This window comes from Melospiza georgiana, chromosome 3 (genome assembly GCF_028018845.1).
Source record: "Melospiza georgiana isolate bMelGeo1 chromosome 3, bMelGeo1.pri, whole genome shotgun sequence".
NCBI lineage: Eukaryota > Metazoa > Chordata > Aves > Passeriformes > Passerellidae > Melospiza > Melospiza georgiana.
This window is the reverse complement of record NC_080432.1, coordinates 68,709,362-68,728,734: the sequence shown is the minus strand read 5'-3', so window position 1 is coordinate 68,728,734 and position 19,373 is coordinate 68,709,362. Positions and strand designations below refer to the sequence as shown.

General features: G+C 37.3%; 1 protein-coding gene across 17 annotated transcripts in view; it reads right to left on the bottom strand.

The window, feature by feature from the left end:
• Positions 1-19,373, bottom strand: part of SYNE1 (spectrin repeat containing nuclear envelope protein 1) — a 290,137-nt gene that overhangs the window by 234,864 nt on the left and 35,900 nt on the right. For all 17 annotated transcript variants that reach the window (XM_058021621.1, XM_058021620.1, XM_058021626.1 and 14 more), the window contains exon 3: positions 4,935-4,996. In XM_058021621.1, coding sequence (XP_057877604.1) covers positions 4,935-4,996 — 62 coding nt within the window. The remainder of the gene's footprint in view (positions 1-4,934; positions 4,997-19,373) is intronic.

The following is a 19,373-nucleotide window of genomic DNA, read 5'->3' as shown; positions in this document are numbered from 1 at the left end:
TCTTCTAATTACTAAAGCTGAGGCACTCAGTCCTAGTTTTGCATGATTAATTTCATTGCCCAAATTAATTTACATTCATGGTTTAACATAAGAGGTTATATGCAATACTAACTGAAAACATATAGTAACTGTTGAAGCAGGACAATACCAGTCAGATTTTCCTCATTATGCAGTCAAGGTCAACAGCAGCTTATTTTTTTTCTGTGTCAGTGACAAGGACACTGGGAGCCTCTGTTTTCCCACTTGAAAAAGACCAAAAGGACCAGACTCAGTTAAAAGATGAAAACTGATGAGGCTCATGAAAGACCAAGTCACATTTAAATTTTAAGAACCAGCTAAGTTCATGGAGAGCACTGTGTGTGAGAGCTGCCAGTCTTGATATACCTGCTTCGTTTTCTTCCTTTCTTTGCTATGAAAGATATAATTTTGCAGTTTTAAAAGCTTTAATATGAGGCTTAATGTCCAGGTTTAATTCATCATTATAAAATATTGCATAAATAAAATTAAAAATTTTCACCCATTCTTAGTTTTATTTTTAATTGATATCCATCCTCTGCTTTTGTTTTTTATATGTGCGCATCCTCTTAAGAGAAACACAAAATTAATAGCAATTTCTTCCACTAGGTATTTGTTGTTCACTCTGTCAGTGAGTTTACTTTGGTGAGTACAAATACTAAAATTATCCCTACACCTGGGAACAAAACTGTTGTTTGATTGGTTTAAACCAATTTACAGTATGTGTCTCAAACTTTGAAACTAATATTTCCCCAAACTTTCATGAAAGGTGAGAAAGGCAATAAAAAGTACATGCCTTAGCTGTTAAAGAAAGTGATATATTTTTCATCCTCTTTACTGATCTAATCCCCTACCTCAAAAATTGGCATAGGTAGTGAAATGAAAAAATATTTAAGTAATTGCTGTTCTGAATGCAAGTAATATCTCCTTTTTGAAATATTTGGTGTAAATTTGTTCTGTATTTTAAATTTAGATTTTGAAAAGATGCTTCAATAGATAATTAGAAGCTTACTCAAATTATGTCTATACTTTGAAGCTGAGATTGAGATGAGGAAAAACAGTTCTACAACCATAGAAAAATATGAATAAATTATATGGAATCAGAAAACTTCTTGTCCTGTTACACATGCATATCGCATTTATCATTAGTAGAACTGCACAGATGCACAAAAATTCAAAAGGATGGCCAGAAATTAGACCACATTAATTTCAAAGATTATGACCCAATTTCTGCAATTGGCTGGCAGAGAAAACATGATTTCCAATTGATGAGTCTCACCAGATTACTGCTCAGAATCACAGAACAGGGACAGCTGTGCTTAGGGAAAGGAAACAGCAGAGGGACAGATGCAGCCTCGTGCTAACAGCTCACCCCAAATGAAGCTGCATCACACTGCCTGCTAGTTAGCACACTTGCAGGCCTTTCCTCTCTCTTCATCCCCTCTGGGTGAGGGCACAGCTTGCACCAAGGCTGTTTCACCTCCATCTTTTGAGTTGTCCCATAATTAATGCCAAGATGTACTTGTCCTCTGCTTGTGAAAGAACATTGAAATACATAGCTTAATCTTAAAAAGGTAGCATTCTCTTGTAAGAGTGAAAGAGAATAAAAAATTCATACCTTCTCCTACTGCCTTTCATAAAATTCAGTAAATAGTATCATAAAGCCATTTAGGCTGGAGAATTGCTTTAAAATCAAGTCCAACCCTTAACCTAACACTGACATGTCCACCACTAAGCCATGGCCCTATGTGCCACATCTGCACCTCTTTTAAACACCTCCAGTGATGATGACTCAATCACTTTCATAGGCAGCCAATTCCAGTGCCTGACAACCCCTTTTGGTGAAGAAATTTCAGCAACAGTCTCACTTCATTTATCTATTTTGCTCATTAGTATTTATTTGTATCCATATTTTCAAACCTATTCCTAACATCAAATAGCCAAAAAATAAGTGGTTAAATGTAACTGACAGTCTTAGTTACTGAATTAGTTTCTGTTTCAATTAGAGCATGACTTTTTAGATGAAAAATATACACTAAGAGCTTTCAGATTAACAGGGGAGATTTTTTTGCTCCTAGCAAACCCTGACAAATAATCACATACTGCTTAATGTTCCCAAGCTATGAATTGGTCTTGGTTCTACCTAAAATAATCAAATCACCTCTGTATTTCCATTTCTTTCAAATCACTACTCCTCACAATGTAAGAAACTACTCCTTCTTAGATCCACCTTTGCTCTACTCAATCAACACAGTGTAAGGATGACAACTCTACCTGAGTGGTTTCCTTTCCTTTGCTACCTCTAAACCATCTTTCAAATCACTACAGTAAAACCCCATCAATCTTTGGATAGAAACCATTAATTTCTCCTATTTTTGAGATTTCATGCAGTACTTATTTTCAAAACCCCTCAATCTCACTGAAGATGAAACATTTCTTTAGATGGACATGGTGCTTGGAGTAACAGATACCCTAATTATAGTTTTCCGCTTTCTCTTACTTCTTCCTATTCCTTTTTCAATTTATAATTTTATGAGATTATCAAAAATGCCAATGAAAGGAAAGAAATACAGAGTTTTCCAAGAGTAGCCAAGAGACAGAGAGACAATTTGACATGAATTTACTGAGAATTTGGAATGCATATGCTGGGTCAAATGTAGCACACTGTTTCTGGATCAATGGTGAGACACAAAGGCAAAATTCAAATCATCTTCCCCCTGTCTACCCCTTTTTCCCCTGGCTCAGCATCTATTGCTGTTTCTCTGCTCTCAGTTTAGGCCAGCACTTCCCTGTGTTCCTCACTAGGTACTAGACTAGTAGATGCTCCACTTTATATTGGGTCAAAGACAAGAGCAGAATGCAGACAGTGCTGCCTAAAAGTGGGTCTCCTTCCAGGATTTTTCCGTATCACATTTCAAAGGCTTCCAGACAATGGAGATCTTGCGTATCTCCAGTTTCTTTTGAAACAATCGAAACCACAACAACCTTTTACAAAACTCAGCCTAAATATTGAAATTTTGAGTTAAAAGTCAGAACATAAGTGCAAGGGGAATACTGGGCACTTCAGAGACCCACCTGTATTTCCTACAGTTGTGATTAACTCAGAAAACATATTTTCACTTACATATTTCCAGAAACGTAACTAAAAAAGTTTTAAAAGTTTAAGCTTTAAACACCTAAGAATTTGAATGTCATGGGTCACTTTAACTGAGGCTAATTTCTGCAAACAGTGCTTCCCTTCGGCAGCATAACCGTGAAAATGGGAAGCAGAGCCAGATGATCTTAGGCAGTGAGGCAAACATGCAGAAAGCCATCAATAAAAGTATCTCAGACAGCTTTCCTGGTGAAGTGTGAACGATGAAAAATCAGTTACTACAAGTAATTGGAAGGTACCTAAAAGTCAGGGGTGTCACTGCAGAACTGCCTGGTTTGGATGTGTTTGATCAGTCTTTACAGTATCAGGCCCATTAGAGAACTACACACCTAAAATCATGCAAGTCAAAAGCTCTCATGGCCCAAATGGACTAGCACAGCAGGAAACATTCACAAATCCCAACCCACAGCAAGATCTTTTAGTGGCTGCCACCACTACTTAGTCTCTTGCCAAGGATTAGTCTGTAGACTAGGGAATTATCATGATATGGACACACACGCTCATAATATCTAACAATATGTTATAGATAACCTACCTAAGAGTTCTACTTTTCCATAGTTATCAGATTATTATTAATGACACAACACAATTCAGAAATAGATGAACATGAAATAAGAGTTATTTTTTCCTCTGACACTCGTTCACAGCCCCCTTAGTTGATGCTTTAGCAAACACTGAATGCTTTTTAATTTCAAAGTAAACAGAACAGAGTGCTTAAGTTCTTTCCTACATGAGGGCCTCTTCCAAATAATTTCAAAGACAATATGGGGACAGACCTCGTTTCCAGTGAGAATCCATTGCCAAGAAGTCCTGAAGGTAACTTTGTTCTTGCAGTGGAATTTTACAATGCCAGTGTAGTTAATTTCACAGTAAGTTCTCCCACTACATTCTTCAGCAATGTAAAATATTGCTGCTCTACCATATTGCCTTGCCAGATCAAATCACACCATACAGCATTATATGAGCCTCCTGCTTTGCTCAGCTCATTTTTGAGGGCATTTTTTGCCTTACACAAAAGTTAAAAAAGTGCTGTTACAGCTATTCTTTACTCAGTTTTAGTGATCATTAATCTTCAGGCTTAAAAATGCACACTTCAAAAAGCTGCTCTTGGAGTTTAAATTTTTAATTTATTAGACTAATTGATAACTATGGTTAGAGGTGTGTTGTGTGAAAAGTCCAGGAATGCCAAACTGAATCTCACTGCTTAGATAAAGCTGTTACCAGTTGTAGCTTAATACTTTAAAACTGTGTATAAATCACTGTCTTTTTACTCTTCTAAAGGCAAGACCAGGAGTTTAAGTTGTGCTAAGAGGAAGGAACAATAGTTTGATGACAAATCTCACAATTTATCAGATAATTAATTCAGCACTGGATTCATGAAGCACTACTTATGTCGGTCACCAGATCAAACTGCACAAGACATGACTAAAGTTTTATTTGAATATATTGTGTGCAATAAGTCCAGTATTTCCCTTTCATAGAAAGCACTTTCAGATGTTTCCTCTGGCTCAAGTACCACGTACTGTGCTACCTAGTTCTGGCCAAAGAGGCTGGGTGGCTGCCTCTGAACACCACTCACAGTTCTGCAGCTGATCACTACCACACTGGGATTCATCCCCAGTAGTGTGCAGATGAGGAGGATCCTTTTTTAACTTTAGGAAATACTGCCCAGAGAAATCTGGCATATTCTATACTCCTGGGCTGTATAGGCATAGACTAAAAGGTTTGAGTTTCAAAAAAAATAAGATTCAAAGCCATGTGTTACCTTAGCCAGATGAGTATTGATCCATTTTGTGAAAGTCCGTTTCTGCACTGACTCTTGCTCATCTGAGAATAAAAGGAAATCAGTTTGATTAGACATCATTGGATACTTTCAGATTTACATGATGGAAGAGTAAAATTTCCTACTGACAACAAATGTATTCTGCACTTGCCAGAAATAACTCTATATTTTATTGAGACAGCCAATTTTGCCTCTAAATACTCATAGGAAATACTTCTTATTGTTACAATAATGTTCTGATATCCGACTATTTGAAGAGCTTCACAGCAAAGTTCAAGTCTTAACAAGCTAATGAAGAGAAAGACACAACTTAAGATCTAAATGTCAAGACAAATTTGAGTTCTAAACCCATATTATACTTACCCAAGGTCTGAGCACCTAGAACTTCTCTATAATTTTTAACTAGAACCCACATCTCCCATAGCCAAGCTGCTTTTACGCAGAAAGTCAGCTAGGGACTTAGAAAAAAAATATATTTCTTAGCATATGTATTTGAAAATGTTTAGAATGTTGAATTAAAGATTTGAAATTGCATTATCAAACTTAGCTGTCCCCTGGGAGATCCTGCCAGGAAGGAGCCATTAGCTAGTCCAGGCAGTTTCTGCATCACTACTGACTGGGTCCCTTGGCCCTGTCTTGAAGCACTTGTCTGGTTTAGGGTGCATTTCCCTGACTGTCACATCGTCCCTGCGGGGCAGCTGCCAGCTGCACAGATAAAAATAGCTCCCAAATCAGCTCCTCCAGCTCCTCCTCCAGCTGCAGCAGCAAGGGTCACAGCAGTGGAGGGAAGAGCATCCCAGCATTATAAGCAATTCACTAAGTCCTGCCCCTTTCTTGTGGGCAATCATTTTTGACACATGGAATAATTTCACAGCTGAGGTATTCAATTATTTACAATGGAGATTTTTCTTTCAAAAATAGGAGGAAACATCTACTTCATGGAAAAATAAATCATGTTATTACCATCATCAGTTCTGAGTGAACACCTTCATTTCCCAACAGAAAATTCAAATAAATACAATTTCTGTTTGATATTTACTTTTCATAAGAACATGCACATATTCCAAAACCTACAGATGGAATATCTAATTTTAGCTCCAGCATTTGCTCATAACTTGTGCAGCACTGAACAGCACTTTTCCTATTCTACAGCTGTAAAATTAAAATGGAATATTCCTTACCTCCCATTAAAGTTCTGGAATAAGCTTGTTGCATTCCTAGCAATAAACTCCCTAATTTGCACTCACACAATGCTGCTTCACAATTAGGATACATAGGTCAAAATGTTATCTTCAGTTGGTCAGTGGCCATATACAAGCTCCCAAAAAATGTCTGTGCATTATAATTCAGGAATATTTCCTTTATGTACAAATACCACCTCTCATATAAGAAACAGAAGAAGGGAAAAAAGATACCTACGCTCACCAGCATCTACTACTAGATTATCACATGATAGATTACCACACTTTATGCCTAAGAAAATAATTCTGCATTCTATAGTTTCCTTTTATATCATTGGACAGGCAGAATTACATACTTTTTAAAAATTTATTACATACTCAGAATCTACTTGTTGCAGTCATGGGCAAGTTATGAAAACTGTCACTAAGATACTGCACCACGCTTCATTCCACACTGACTGTTTTTTGCAGGGAGGTGTCTTGACTTTGTATGTGACAATTGTTTCTTCATTCTGAAAAACAGACTTCTCATTGCACGGTTCCTAACCATGAGTAAGCTTTCCTTTTGGCACACAGTAAATGTCAGCTGTGATCTGCAATTACATATACAGGTAGCCAAATTAACTTCCATGCAAGTACTTGCACACTTCCATTGGGTTGTGTGGGAATTGGTGTAGGGATAGAGATCAAGCACACACAGAATTAATCAATTTCTGACTTAATTCACACCTCTGTATTTCAAAAATCTCCCCAGCAACCCTGATACAAAAAGGCATGCCAAAAGAAATAAACCAGGCCTTCAGAAGCTAAACTTCTCATCAATTAAATGAGTGAAAATTATTCCGTAATTTGTAGTTCCAGTGCATCTTGATGATTTAAGAAACAGTCTTCTGACAAAAATTGGAAATCAGACAACCAGCTTCCAGCTTCTAAAGAGACACTTTACAAGCAGAAGACACACAGAGTCTCAGTCATACCAACAAACAGCAGAAATAGCCCTTCTAAATAACCTTCTTCAAGAGAATTTATATGAGCAATATATTTTTATGAGCCCAAATGGAACCACTAAATAAAGTTTCCTTGGTTCTAGCATTTATTTTGTATAGGCTTAAAAGGAACAGATTTTACCACTGTAAAATCTATGTCTCAACATAACACAAGAAGTGCATTGATTTTTAAAATTCTATTGTAAATATGCTTTTAAAAATATACCTGAAAGCAATGGTGTTATTTTCATTGATTAAATTCTCTGCACAGGTACTGCTTATTTATATCCACAAAACCTGGGTGTCACACAGCTCCTTATGCTCTCCCCACTCACAAGGACTGTCAGCTCTGCATTCGCATCACTTACCCTGCTGGCACTGAAAGAATTCAGGAAGCACATCCAATGACAGCACATTTCTGCCAGCAGCACCTTTACAGTGAGCCATAGGCACTGCTGCTGCTGCTGTGGATGCTGCTGTGGCTTCTATCCCTCTCTCCTGTGCAGCATTTCTTTAGGATACAGCCAGAAGTAATTTTTCAACAATGATCCAACTTCTTTCCCTCACTGGAAATGCAAGCCTCTTACAAAAATCCCTCCACCATCTCTTATCTGAGAATTCATAAGAAGCCAAACCTTAAAAACATCCTTATAGGTTCTTGCAGAGAGGCAACAGCCAGACAAAGCCAGCTGTATTGGAAGCAGCACTTCTGCTGGTCTCACTGCCATCATCCTTCTCCACTGTTTTTCTGTGGAATGATTTTATTATCCCAGCACCAGCCAATCAGCAAGCAGAAATCTCTGATGTCAAGAGCTTGAATAATTCATCCAGGGACCGTGACAACCCAACTACACTGCTGATATCCTAAAGCAAAAAGATGTGTGCAAAAATTGATGCAGCTTTCTCACCAGTGCTTTTTTAACAACATAGTGCTCAGTAAGTAAAAATGGTTGAATGGCACAGACCTTCTTTAGGTTGTCATACATATAAAGGAAAACAGCTTTTAAAAACAACCACTTGGGTTCATTGCATACTCCTGTGAGACAGAGATGTCCTTCAGCTTTGCAGCTGGAAGTGGAAGAAATAGCAAGCAATAGATTTGAATAGATATGTAGGCCACTTAGCTTTGAATAATGTATTTGATCTGTTGTACAAGGGGCACAAAACATATGTAAGGATGCTGAGAATTTTTGGAGTGTGCCTAGATCAGTCTGAAACATACTCAAATTTCTGATAATATGCAGTATTTTTGATTTCATTAAGTCAGAGCAATAGAGCACTTGAACAGATATATTTTCCCCCTGGTAAAATGAAGGCAGATATGAAACAATCTTTGTGGAGATTCATATGTTATTCCCCTACAGGGGCCAACAGAGTAATACACACTATGGAAATGAGAATAAAAAGGCTCACTTTTATTATGACATTATTGGAAATGTATCATTATAGAGGCCAAATTCAAATTTCTGTGTCTGTAAAACACAAGGACACTGACAATATGATTCTATATCTGAAAGAAATGATGTAAGAAAGATACCTTTAATCAAATATCTTCTTTTAATTGGCTGGAAATATGTTCATATTTTTACAAACCCTTTCTCTACTAAACCATCACCAATAGGCTTCTTTGCCACAAGAATTTCTGATCAGGCAAAAAAGGACAAACTTAATTGGATATATTTACTTTAAAACATTTAGAACAAATTATTTGGATCAATGACCACAACCAACTATGCACCTTCAGACAGTTATGAAGATGCTGATGGAATGTTCATCATGCACACTTTTTCTAAGGTCTGCTACCCTGCTGACAGGTGTGTTCTGTGCAGCAGCAGATGGCACATCAAGCACTGGTGCTTGGGGATGGGACAGTGCAGGGTGCCAAATACTGCGTTCTGCTTCAAGGCAACACAAGAAGGAGGCTCATGCCCAGAGTCACAACAGAGTCAAGTTCATACATGTCTAATAAAAGATTGATTCTCACAGACCGAAAAACGTGAAGATTTATTTTAGTGAAATTCAAGTTTTAGTGAAATTCAAGTTCCTCCTCATTTTCAGTATCCTTTTTTTTTGTTTTCTTTGGTTTCAATGGTGCTGCACTAAAAACATCAAAGAGTTTTTTGTCTTATTTTGTTTTCCAGGTTTATCTCATACTGCTAAATCAACCTGTAAGTACAGAAAAGTGTCCCAAAACAGCTGCCATGTTTCAATATCATGTGAAAACACAGTAGAGAAAGCAGTGGGCAGCACCTCAGTGGAAAATTTTGTTTGATGAGCAGTATGGCATACATTCTCTAAAGCCTTCAGTGAGTTATGGTATATAACTATTCCTATCTTCATAAAGGACAGTTTTAACTTAAAACAGCTGTAGAAAAGCTTTCAGAGTGAAAGCAATATTGGGAGGACACTGCTTATGAAAAGCCTTATTAAGCTTCCATTACAGGTAAATGGACCCAATTAGGGGTACTGCACAGGGGCCATGTAAATTCATTTCTTGTCCTTTAAACTACCAGTTGACCTTTTTTATGGGACAATGCCAGGAAATTTTTTTAAAAATCCCAACAAACAAATTAAATTTGGTGGTAGCTGTAAAGTATAGATTTATTCCAAGTTTCTAGGTTTAACAGTAACTCTAGCATAGAAGAAAAGATGAGAGTAAAGAGGGAAAACTTGTTTTCAGCAGCCTTTGCTACTCAGCAGCCTTTGCTGCTCAGTAGACAACAAGACTTAGCAGCATTGATACAAAGACTGGGGATATATTTTTATATTCCTCATGCAATTATCAAAGTTTTATATTTTAAGGGGAAAGACAGCATTTGTCAAAGTGCAGCTTTCAGATATGTGCTCCTGCTGAATGTGCTTTATCAGAGATGGTGAGAGGGCCACAGTAACAGACCTATTATCTAAATTGTTCCAAGATTTGGGATCTAGGTCTATACATCACTCCTAGCCTGCTCCACCACTGAGCACCAGTCTGCTCCCCATCACTTTCTGCAGAAAGCAAACCCCTACACAAGGGCTAGAAAGAAACCAGTCATCCTTGGCCAAACCCCTACTAGAGAAAATTACAGGGATCAGCTCTCTGGGGTTTACACAATGTGCAGGGAACATTAGTACAGTCCTTTGAGAGCTACAGGTTTTTATCATTTGGAAGAGTGGAAATAGAGAAACCCCCCCACACACTGGTGGAATAATTACAGGAAACTGGAGCATGGAGAAGCAGGCTCACACCTGCAGCAGCACTGCCTGCTGTGTCACATGCTGCTGCACAGCAACTGGCACACAGCTGAGGACTTTCTGCTCTTACTGTCTAAAATGTACCTCTAAAATATGTATTTTAAATTTAAGACATTCTTATTGATTTACTGCACTTCTAAGAGACAGAGTGTGTATCTAGCCACTATTTAGAAAGATACAAAGAATGATTCCATTTATCATCCAAAGAAGGTCGCATTTTAAAAAATATCAGAATAAAATATATTGATTTGTCAGTTTGTGTCTTCTTTTCTTCTCAGTCAATTTATTGCAAGCACAACCAGCAAACAGGCTCTCTGGATGCACATGTTGTGGACTGTGCAAGCAGATGAAATTTCTGAAATCTGGGAAACCAAAAATTTAGCCAGCACCAGAGAATGTGTGCTTTAACTCAGGCTGTTGGCTGCACCTCACAGCAGCACTTAGAGTTTCACAGCATATGCTCATAGTGTGGGACTTGGGAGACTTCCAGTCCTTAAATCCAAGGTAAGGCCCTGTTGTGGCCGTATTCCCATGAGCATATCAGATGCTTCTGAGCCATCCAGACTTGCATCATCCTCCACTTTCCTGTGCTCTGGTTTTCACAGGAAGGAACAGAGCATGAACAGAGCACAGTGCAGTGATTTTAATCTTGATTCTTAGAAGCCAGGACATGGTCTGGGCATAACTGCACTGCCCATAACCACTCTTGGATTTGATCAAAAAAGCTTCCCCTGGGTGCCTGGAGAAATGAACGAGAACAACATGAGTTCTGCAGTGGACTGGAAGGTATGTCCAAAATATCTTTTTTTTTTTAACTCTACGCATTTTTCCCATTTCCAGCCCCTGCAGCATACTTCCTTCTATTTCATGTTTTGAGTGATGAAAAATAAAACCAACTGAAATTTAATTGCTGTGCACTATATTTTGCCTGGATGGGCTGCATTTTGTTCTTCCACACGTGTAGAAGCCAAATGCATCCATAAGTAATCAATGAATGTATTTGCATTTTCTGTTTACTGTGTATTTGCCTGTGCTGCTGCACTATTATTTTTATCTCCACTGACTACTGTCTTAATCTCCATATGATGCAAACATATTACTCACATATGACTCACTTGCATAGTATCCACACTCAAAAGAATACAGTTAGAAATTAAAAAAACACCATTTAAAAAACCATTGTAGGCACACTTAATTCATTTTTAAAAGCAGCACCCTGGAAAAGATATTAGCTAAAATCAGGATACCCAGCATTTGAGTTAATCATGTGTTATGGTTTCAGCTCAGTCTGAAAGACTCAGGATTTGCTGCTCTGCAGGTGTCTGTTTATTCACCCATTTGGCACAGGAGACAGTGAAATTAAGTGTTTACACACACCTATATTTTCCTGCACCAATAGATAAGGTGAAAACAGCCTGATATAATTGATCAGACTCAACTTGCCATTTTTTCTTATAATTATTAATTTTCCTTAATTATATACCTAAAAGGATGGTATGGACACTGACAAATCAGACACAAAACTAGAAAATCCAGTGAATTTCATTAATAAGAATAACTATCCTACATAGCACTTCTATTTCAATCATTCATGCTAATAAGTAGGCATACCAGTTGAAAAATTCGTTTTTCCTGAAGACTTTAGTATTTAAAGACACTGACAAGAAATAAATCTCTATTAACTACCTACTACAGTAGCATCTGCAATGACCACAATTAATAAAAAAGAAAAAAGTGCTAAAAAATTATTTGGGGGTTTTCTAACAGCCCATTGCAATTCTGCAACTGGCATCATATTGCCATTTACACATTCTGCAGCCATTCTTTCTATTGACATGAAAGCCTTTTGTGTAATAACCTTTGTGTGGTTTTGGCCCCCTCCCTTAGAGATTTTGAAAAAGTCAAAATTAAAAAAAAATATGCCACATAGAAAAAAAAATCTAATTTTTAGCAGAAGTCATAAAGACAAGCAGTACTCACATCAAATCATTTAAAGAAAATAATTTAAAGAATATATTTTAAAATGTTGATTATAGATCTCTAGATAATCTAGATCACTACCAGTATGTCTACAAGTACCTTTATTAGTTAGGGCTTCAAGCAGTCATTCTGCAGTCAAGAAAGGTACTTAAAAAGAAGTTGTACAAAAATAACTATGAGATCAGTTTGAAGGTCTCTGAAAATGGAAAGCACAGGCTCTGATTCCATCTTTTACACACTCTATGGCAATTACATGAACCCCTAAAACAATGGAGAGTCTTGCTTTCCTGAAGCCAGCCTTGTCAGGGAGGCAAATTACTGTAACAGTCACCACTGATTTGAAGGAGACTTGCTAATATTGTTTGACATTAATAGGACTGCTCATACCATTATGCACTACAACCCTTGAGAGAGACTTTGTGCAAAAATGTCAGAACTGAATTGGAATCTGAATGTTTAATGTTTCTCTGTCATAAGACACAGAAATGTAAATGCACTGCAGCAAAAGCGCTGCTTGGAGCAAATTTCTACTACCAGTAGTAAAATTATCATTTTTCTATGCCTAAGTGAATTCATTAGCCTAAAAACAATGAAAAAAAAACTTGATTTGGATATGGAAAAGCTCAGAATCTACTGAAATAAATCAAAACTAATGGAGATATACTGGGCACACACTGCCCAATAAATTAAATCAATAGTGGCATTTTTACAATAGTGGCATTTTTAGTATGTTACTCATGAATTCAGAATATTCACCAATAATTATAATAAGCATTTCTATTTGTTTATAGTAACAAATCTTGTGATAACTCTAAAATGAATAAAAGAGACTAGAGCAAAACAACAGAACACCTCAAAATCAGTAAAAATACAGACATGGTAGAAAGGATTAAAGCAATACTAAATTTGTGGCACCAAATAATATATCCTGCTATGCTCTGACATGAAAAACAGCACACCACATAGAAAGGAAGCAAGCTGTCCAACAAACACCAGGCAGCATTTTGAGATGCTAACTATCCAAAAGTGAGGGATTCTCAAGGAAATCAAATGGGGCAATGTCTTGAACAGAAATAGATTTCCCTGAAAATGATAGTTACTTTTGAGATCCACATTCTTGCAGTCTCTGTACTGTCTGTCCTACATGGCACATGAACATCTTTGAAAGACACACGACTTTGACCCCCATTTCTGATAGAGTCCATTCACAACCAGTGATCAAACATTTTGAAGTTCAGCCGCTTTTACTCTCAAGTTAAGTAACCAAATAGCCCACTGAGAACACTGAATGGCCTAAACATCCAATGAGCCCTCACAGTGATAAGAATCACATACCTGTTTATGGTGTTCAGTTCATCCAACCAAAGGTAAAAGAGGCTGCTAAAACTTCAAGGCAGACTGGTGAGCTACCAAGTGCAATTCTATTAGGATTTGTTCCAGTAAAAACTTCATTCCTACAGACAATTCTATTACAGCAACTGAGGGCTGTCTAGGCCTGGAAGACAGTGTAATTGCTCAAGCATGGAAAGATAAACAGAGCTAGTAAAGAAACTACCTGATAAAGTGCCACAGACAGCAAAGAACTACAAACAAACTTACAACTAAGGGCTTTAAAAAATCAGTAGAATTGAAATTACTTTTTGTCAATCCATCTACAAGCTATTTGTGATGCAGAGTCTTAACTTTAGACTGGCTGCTCCTTTGCTTTTTTCTGCATAAGCAGGACCTTCAGAGTTACACATTTGGCAAGAGCTCTGGATTTCCCTGAAAAAAATCTATCCCAATTTGTCCACATTATAAACCATCTCAAATTCTCACATACACTTGAATTTTAGCACTTAGACTCTCCAACAACCCACCTTTCTGGCCTTGATAAAGATTAAGCAGACTGCACACAAACTGTTCGCACAAAGAGTGGCTAAACATGCTTCAGCTTGGGGAATACGGGGGAAAAAACCCCCAAATTTTCACTGCTCATAACTTCTTCAGATTCAAATAATACTATAGAGAAGCTGCAAGCTCAACATCTATCCTCACTTCTCCTCTCATCCCCATGACGGCAGCTGGATGTAGCTCCCTGTTTCAGGAACAGAAGGGACAAAATCTGGATTAAAGGGAGGAATCTATGGAGGAAAGAAGAAATAGGTGAATTATCTAGATAGCATATACCCAGAAGGTGGAAAAAACCTCTGACTGGCACCTGGAAAAGTGAAAGAAACAGAATCTGCTTGTGCTGGCCTGGGGTGCACAACACTATTGTCATTGCCAAGACAACTCAGAAGTTACATCTTCCAGTTGTAACCATGTCCCTACAAACTTTCATTTCTTCTTTTCTACACATGTGATAAGACCAGTCTTTAATTACATAACCAAACAGGTTTTTAAATACATGCTCCCTATCATTTTTTGTGCATGAAGGGAAAATTGTCAATGAATAAATTGTGGGGTTTCATTTTTTTAATTGTTTAAAATAATGTTGGTCTCCCTGTCAGACTTAATCATTGAGCATGTGACTTTGCAACTCTTGCACTATTTATCTAAGTATTTCTTCTCTTTGCTATGAAAATACTATGAAAAATAATGGGGAAGGCATAATTAAGGTCACAAAAAAAACTTTAAATACTTTAATTCCAATGTTTTTAATAGAAAACTAAAAAAAAAAACTGTCTACAATTTGAAGACAATTCAATCTCTGAAACCAAGTCTTAGGAATTATGGTCTTCATCATACATAGATATCAGAATCTTTTCTCTGAATATCATTCCACTCCAAAGTCCTAGGATATAGCATTGATTAGTATTTATAAAGGTGATTTGACATTCTTCTGTGAAACACCACAATAAGCAAGTAAGAGTAGAACAAAACAGAATTGTCCCAACTGTGTTTGCCTTCAACAGTCCCTTCCATAGTAGCAAATCACAGACACCACACTGCAAGTAACAGAACTTTTGTAGTGATTATATTACTCAAAAGGACTAAAAGCAAATCTGGGCCATTGCGTTAGAATAATGAAGTCCCTGAATTTGTTGAGGGGCAGCTAGAGTAAAGCTCATGCCCTGGGAGAGGGAAAGCAGCCTCCTGCCCACCTATGTCCTTGCCCACTCAACAGAAACTGAGCCAGTGGAAGAGCTGGAAAGAAGGGGGCTGCAGTGGAGGGAAAGGAAGTGGTGGTCTGCAAGCAAATAATTGTTCTCATCCCTAATAGCCAGGGGCAAGTGAGACTTCAAGCATTTATGATACTTTGTGCATGCCCTTTAGACAGAAGTGAGATGCTTACTTTGCTTTTGGACAATTATTTTTGAAAGGTCTGCTAGGCTCTTATACTCTTATATCTGTTTATTTTTATTTTTTTTCTTAGTAGCAAAAATTATTTTCTTCATAATTTATTTAAACATAACCATGATATTATTCATCATTCTTGCCCTAACACTACAACATGGAAACTAATGAGAATTTTGCCAGTGAAAGAAACAAGCATTTATCATTGAGATTATACTTCAGATGGCCATTATTTCTCACCTGAAATACAGAGGTACACTTTTTTCATTGATTCTATAGCATATATATTTGTAAGGAGGAAATATTTCTTTGGCACACAAAATGGTTTGCTCTTACTAGGTCCTGCTGCATTTAGCATCTCGTAGCAAAATTTTTTTCCAGAAGCAATATTTTTGCAAGAAGCCTGAAAACCATGTGATGTACTGAGTTCATCAAGTCTACAACCAATCACAGGAAGAATTTATTTGTGCTCCCCTGTGGGAACACCATTCTACTTAAACTGACTGGATCTTGATTTTGACAGATATTCTTTTGTATAAGAAAAAGAAGAAAAAGGTATTTCCTCACAGGAAATTTTACATTTACTGGACATCCAAAAATATATTCAAATGTTATGAGAAAGAAGAGATGACAAGCATATTCAGAGCAGGTTTTTCAATAAGCAAAACAGAACCAAAACATCAACAACCATCAAAACAATAAGAGACATTTGACAAAATGCATAAAGGCAGTGATATCTCAGATTTGCCCAGGAACCATGCTGTGACTAAACACTGCTCACATTTAATATATTTCTTGTCAAACTCAACAGTTCTTATTTATATTTCTAATCAAGCAAGTTTTCCAGGCTTCATCACAGCTTTTATATAAGTGGATGACTGCAGACCATCTCCAGAGACATCTGAATCACAGTGAAGGGAATCCCCACTCCAATGAAAGAACTGGATAATAATGATAGTGCCAGGACTCACTTGGAGTTTTTAATAAAAATTCCAACACTATGCCACTAGTACACAGGTAAGTAGCAATGAGCAATGTGAATATTTCACACAGAGGACCTTATGTGAACAGAATCCATGCCATGCATCACCTGCCCTGTAAGCCATGCGGTCTGGCTCAGGCTGGGGCAGCAGTGGCTTCAGCAGGACCTATCTGCAGCCCCCCAGCAGCCATAGGGAGGGCAGTGAGAACATGGCTGGGTTCTTCAGTAGCATGGCTGGTGCATGAGAGACAATGGCAGAAGCCAAAACAAGAAACATCTCAGGAATGGGAAGGACTTTTGCTTAGAAGACTTTAGGGCAGTGGATCAGGTCACCTGTAATCTCTGAATATGGAGATAAAATCCTGAAAATCTGGTTCCAGCTGGCCAACCTGGAAGCTGGAAAACAGACCCCTTTCCAACCTAAATTTTCCTATCAGCCTATGAAACCTATCCTCCTGACAAAGAGGTAAGGAAAATCACACTTTCTAAAGAACTATTTAGAGTAAAACCCAGAGAAGTTTATTCAGTAGATCAGACAGCCACACAATAACTGGAAAAAACACATATAAGCATGCTGCTTTTCAGGAGACTTATCCCATACTAGCATAATCAAAGCAGAGTACTCACAACTGCACACATTTAGAAAGTTTCTGTTGAGAGTGATATTCATTGCATTTCAGAAGTTTGAAACTTCTCAGGTCCATCTAATTTTCTCATAGCATTAAGCTCCAAAATAATCCTAATTAATACTTCCCACCACCAAGAATTTCAGTGCTTAATCTCCAGCCCTTGAACAGATAAACCTGATGGGTACATTCCAGAGTCCACAAAATTTCACTGCCAGTAGTTAAGGAAGTAACAAGAATACTGGTCTTAAACAGCATCTGTAAGATAAACACATTTTGGTTTGCCACAAATGGTTAGGAAAAAACCCTTTGTCTTAACCCAATTCATAATCAATGAGAAAAACACAATATGAATTCACTTTTAAATACCAAAAACCTCACTTCCTTCAGCTCATTCACACCTTACATCAGAGAGTGAACTTCAGGAGAAGCTCTGCAAGTTGAACATGCATTTTATAAGATTTTTTTTCTGTATTTAGTCCAGTTGCCCTGACACAACTCGTCTGCCATATGGGAAGGCATGGAACATACAGTACTAAATAGAAAGAAACTCCCTAACACAACTTCTAGACTCTAAATTCAAATAAATTGAAGTCAAATTAATGCTGATATAGTTTGTGCTTGTTTGGTTTTTTCCCCAAACATCTTTCTAATATTCATGCTGGGCAAGTATGTGCTGATTGCCATCAATGGCAGTGATGAGGCAGCTCATTACAAGTGCAGCAGACATTGGAAATCGGTGTGGTAACATATTCCGATAGGCACAACATGCTGTTTGCATCCCAGACACAGAAACAGTAACCTCATCAACTCAGAGAATACCACAGGCAGGAAGCCTTCACATTGTAGGATTTCCATGGTTTCAGGATACCTTCAACATAGTTACAAATTTTACTGCAGACTCCCAACTTTCTTCTCCTTACTTCACTCTCAGTAGAAACAACAGAAAAACATTTATTACTGTGTAATATTATATTTCACTTAGCATGAAAAATATTAATAATGAATCACAGAAAATTCAATGTTGTTGCGAGAAGCATGTATCTTCTATGAAATACCCAGAAACATTCAATAAAGTAAAAGTGATAGTAAGTGCACTGAAACTAACTTCCATATTTACTTTATTAAAAAGTCATAATTTACTTTTAAATGAAATGATCAAACACTAGCCACCAGTTAGCAGTATAAAATCTCCTATTTTATACATATTACAGAAACATAGGGTAAAAACAACTAAGTAAAACTTTGTTAAAACAGATATTGAGAAAACATTGGTTTGTTGTTAGTAGGCTCTTTTTCATTGTATCTATTTATATCTTTCTTTTGTTTTGTTTTTTATTGCCATAGTATGAAAAATAAAAAATATTGTAAATCTAACCCATATATTGTGCTTGTTTGGCACAACTATTGCTTTATTCACTACATTTAGCATGTACATTTTCCTTTTCTGTATTCCCATTTTACGACATACCTGAGACTACCTTCTAGAAAGCTTAAAAGCCTGACTGTGATTTCATACTGAGTCATTCCAGTGACATCATCAGGGCTGCATAAGAATAAATCAGAGCATGATGAGAACTACAGTGAGATGAGCACATTGGGGCCTACATTCAGCTGTAAAGTCTGTCTAAATGAAGGGAAAAACAGACCACACTGATTTATACTTCCCCATTCTAAATCAGGCCTTTCCATTTTGATCTTCCCTAGGATGCTTCTATTGTATTCTCCAAACAGCAAAAAAAATTATGAGAACCCACACAGTATCTGCATTTCACAGTCATAAATAAAACCCCTGAGGACTCCTAAGAATACCTGTCAGTTTTTTCTAAAGGTAACCAAATACCAAACAGCAGAATGTGAGGACTGCGCTGTAGATGAGATTATGATGATAATGATGATGAAGCTAGTGAAAAGTTTTAACCACAGTTCACAAAAAATCACATCCTAAAATATTTTCTTATTATAAGTTTAAAGTTTACTTTTCAAAACACACCAAGATCTGGGGGTTTAGGCAAAGTATCTTCACAGTAAGGGTACATTACAACAAAGCTGCCTGCCCAACCTGAAGTTCAGACCCTGTACAAAGTCAGAGCAGCGACTGTGGCTTCCAAAGATTCCCGTCCCTTCTGCTTCTACAGCAGTAGCCACTG